Below are 3,758 nucleotides of genomic sequence, written 5' to 3'. Positions count from 1 at the left end.
TTTGACCTATTAACATTTATTTATTCGTGCATTTTTTTTAATCTCTCCAGTTTAAAACAATATTTTTGGTTTATTGTCCTATAGTATACATTGAAATGATTTCAAACCTGTTTTATCCCAATAATTATAAAGGATTGCCTTGGAAATATTTGTTTACATAAATTGTGACCAAACCGTTTGAGACCCACTGAGATAACTTAGACTAAAGTTAACTATCTAAACACTCAGAGTCCTTTACCTCACTGAGCTGTAGTTATCAGCCTCTCAGTCTGACTGGAGAGGACTCTCCCTCCACATTTGTAGAAACGTGTTCTTTTTCCACAGACCTTATTTCCAGCTAATTTCCAAAACCCTATGGAGAAATCTCATGGTTATGGCTAGAAAGGATCCGTCTTGTGTAAAACTCTCGCGAGAGTTTGGCTGAATGTCACATGGCTGAATGTTTACGTTTGGCAGGCAGCCTTTCAGTTACGATCGTTAACATCAGTGGGCCACAGCAAAAGATGGTGAGAAGCTAAACTATCTATTAATTATGTCAATGATAGGGAGTGTGATTGTTGAAATAGGGTGTTAGCGATCTTGCTGGTGTTCAAAGAAGAATGACAACACTGTAGATCACCAACACTATGATTTATTTTTTATTCACAGGCAAGTCAACGTTGTCGCAGTAAAAGTCCCAAGATAGCTCCTGGTGCAATAAAATGTTCCCTTGCAGTGTTTTACTATTATGTCTGATGTTTCTCTATTAATATTGCTGCTGCATTAATGTGTATGTTGCATCATGTTACTGCTGTAGATGTGTTTCCGAGCCGCTCCGATTACAACGAGAGTTACAACGAGAACGTGACGTCATATTTACACTAGACGGATCCTTTCTAGCCATAACCAAATCTCATTGCTTTTTTGACGAGGGAACCCGAGCGCAGCTTACTTCCGGGTTTTAGGACGCGTCACTGCACCACATGTATAAACATGATAAACCTCACAGCGGGCGGAACTTGTCATAAAGTCCTGAAAATAAAGCCCACCCATTTAGAGGGAAGATATGATTGGTCAATTGTACTGTCACTTGACATTACTCTCTCGTTCAGTTACTGTAGCGGGCCCTCTGTGAATGTACAGCAGGACCACCAATCAGCTCCTATCTTCACAGTAACTCGCAGAGACGGCTCAAGGAGCTTCTTTCATTTAACCCCTCACATTGAAACAGAAACTGAACAGGCAGATTCGAATGATTCATTTATTTGGAAATTTTATTTTAAATACAATTAAAAAGTTATTTTGGTAAAACTAATGAAAAATATAACAAAAAAAAGATTGAATATTTTTTGTTTTTGTTTAATGTTTTCAAATTATTATTTTTGAATATCTTAGGCCCTCAGAGAGTATTCAAAGTTATACCAAGTCTGTAGCGACATAAAATACAGGCATTAATATCTAGGAAGTGAGATCCAAAGACACACCTAAAACTACCTCTCAGTGCCAAATGTGTCGCCAAAATAACAAACAAAAGTGAGTGCATGCTAATGGCATGAGGAAGGACTTCATATTAGCTTCATCAAACATTCCTCATCTCATCATGCCTATAAAAACCTGTTGGACAACTACAGATGACCTCTTTTATCTAAGCCTTGAGCTTATGATAATATAAGTACTTGGTATCCTTCTGCACTTTCACATGTGAGGTTATAACGAACTGAAGGAAAGCTAGGAGTCATCTTGACAGAGTAAGTTGCATTTCTTTAATCGTTATACGTGTTTTTTTTTTTATTTGATGGCAAACAAATCAATGCAAGCTACAAAATAAGAGAAGGGGAAGAAGTACTCAGATTTATGACTTAAGTAAAAGTAGAAATACTTAAAGGGAAAGTCCTGAATTCAACATGTTACTAAAGTAAAAGTACATACGTATTATCAGATACATGTACTCAGTATACACAAGAGCTCTCTTCACAGTATTTTATTATTATAGAATATCTTATTATCCTGGCTTTATAAATACAGATTTAAATGTCCAAACATCTTGTCATTTATCATGTGTTTTCATATGTAAAAAGGGTTAAGTAAATGTAGAAGTATCCAGTGCAGTGTATAAGTAGAGAACTTGGGTAAACGTACTTAGTTACAATTGCAAACGAATGCATGGTTAAGAGATTAAGGGTTGACTCTCAGGTTTCTTTTGTAGAAATAGAGAGGACAATGTCTGCACAAAAAGGCCGAAGTGGAGACAGGAGCTACACTGACTGGATGTCACAACTTCCTCCAGAGCTCCACGACAATCCTCTCCATAATCTGACCATACCAGGTGAAGCTGCTTACGTAATGCAACAGTGTACAGTACATCAGAATGATCATGTTGTTGTTATTTTTGGAAGAAGAACATTGTTTAAGACATCCCCAAGTGAAGTGCATGGTGATTTCTCCTCACAGAATCAGAAACATAACAACAGATGTCATTTCTTCTACTCTTTAATCTCTTGAAGGGGCCCTACTCTGCTCATTCTCAGGTTCATAATTGTGTGTTTGTTATTTCCTAGGAAGCCACGACTCGATGAGTTATGACTTGGACCTCAGCTCTGCTATAATAGAACCGGATGGCCTGAAAAAACTGAGCAAAATGTACTGCGCGCGGAAAATACTGTACAAATGGGCGAGGACTCAGGTAACATGTGGTTAGAACCTGTCTTTGTCTTTGTGTGTTCTCAAAACAAAGAAAAGAGTGGTTTTTTTACTTTGTTATTGCTTGTGATGCAGGAGGAGAGCATCTTGAAGCAGCTGGATGCAGGAGTTCGGTACTTTGACCTGAGGATCGCTCGAAAGGACAACGACCCCGACCCCAACCGACTTTACTTTTATCACGGACTGTTAACACAAACTGATGTGGAGGTGAGGATGGAAACGTCATACATGACAAGAAGAACATTGCCTCTTTTCTTTATGTATACGTCAATACATAGGAGGAAATCAACCCATGGTGATAGGTGATATCAGGATTGTTAAAGCTTCCAAGATATACATTTTGGAGCAATCCAATCAAAAAGCATTTTCCTTTAACATCTACATCTCCCCATGAGATAGTCTCCAGAGTCAGAACAAAACATGCAGAAGCTGCTCTGCTCCAAAGTTCTGAAATTATCTTCTTCAACATCTGAGGTTTTCCTAAAACCCTGAGTTTTTTTCCTTTTAATTCAAGACTAAAAACCTTTCTGGTTACCGCATCTTTTCAATTATTTTATCATAGTTCTGCACCTCTTGGAGTATCAATTTTATTTGCAATGGTTTTCAACTGGGCCTTAATTGGGTCATGACCGAAAGAACAATATCGGGAATATAAGCAGCCGAAATGTTCCGTTATTGAATTGAATGTGTATTAAAAACGGCCATTTCCCCCCGTGACAGACTATCCTCAGGGTGATGAACGACTGGGCAGAGAGGCACCCCAAAGAGATCCTCATCCTCAGTTTCTCCCACTTTAAAGGCTTCGTCAAACGGTACGAAGATCAGCTGCACTGCCATCTCATCAACTTCATCAAGACGCTGTTTGGAGCCAAACTCTGCAAAAGGGTAAAGTATCCTGAAACTGTCCTGTAGATAGATAGATAGATAGATAGATAGATAGATAGATAGATAGATAGATAGATAGATAGATAGATAGATAGATAGATAGATAGATAGAGAGATACTGTAGATAGATAGATAGATAGATAGATAGATAGATAGATAGATAGATAGATAGATAGATAGATAGATAGATAGAT

General features: G+C 37.9%; 1 protein-coding gene across 1 annotated transcript; it reads left to right on the top strand.

Annotated features, from left to right (window-relative positions):
• Nucleotides 1–1,675: 1,675 nt before the first annotated feature.
• Nucleotides 1,676–3,569, top strand: LOC104951053 (PI-PLC X domain-containing protein 3-like; the record flags this gene model as incomplete). The annotated part of the gene is made up of 5 exons (XM_010777690.1): nt 1,676–1,727; nt 2,186–2,305; nt 2,538–2,662; nt 2,755–2,886; nt 3,400–3,569. Coding segments are annotated over exons 2-5 (533 nt in total), but the record flags the coding sequence as incomplete, so codon positions are not given.
• Between the last annotated feature and the right edge of the window lie 189 nt (nt 3,570–3,758).

This window comes from Notothenia coriiceps, unplaced genomic scaffold (genome assembly GCF_000735185.1).
Source record: "Notothenia coriiceps isolate Sejong01 unplaced genomic scaffold, NC01 NC01_scaffold00018445, whole genome shotgun sequence".
NCBI classification, from domain to species: domain Eukaryota; kingdom Metazoa; phylum Chordata; class Actinopteri; order Perciformes; family Nototheniidae; genus Notothenia; species Notothenia coriiceps.
Note: the sequence above shows the minus strand (reverse complement) of the source record. Positions and strands in the feature narration are given on the sequence as shown.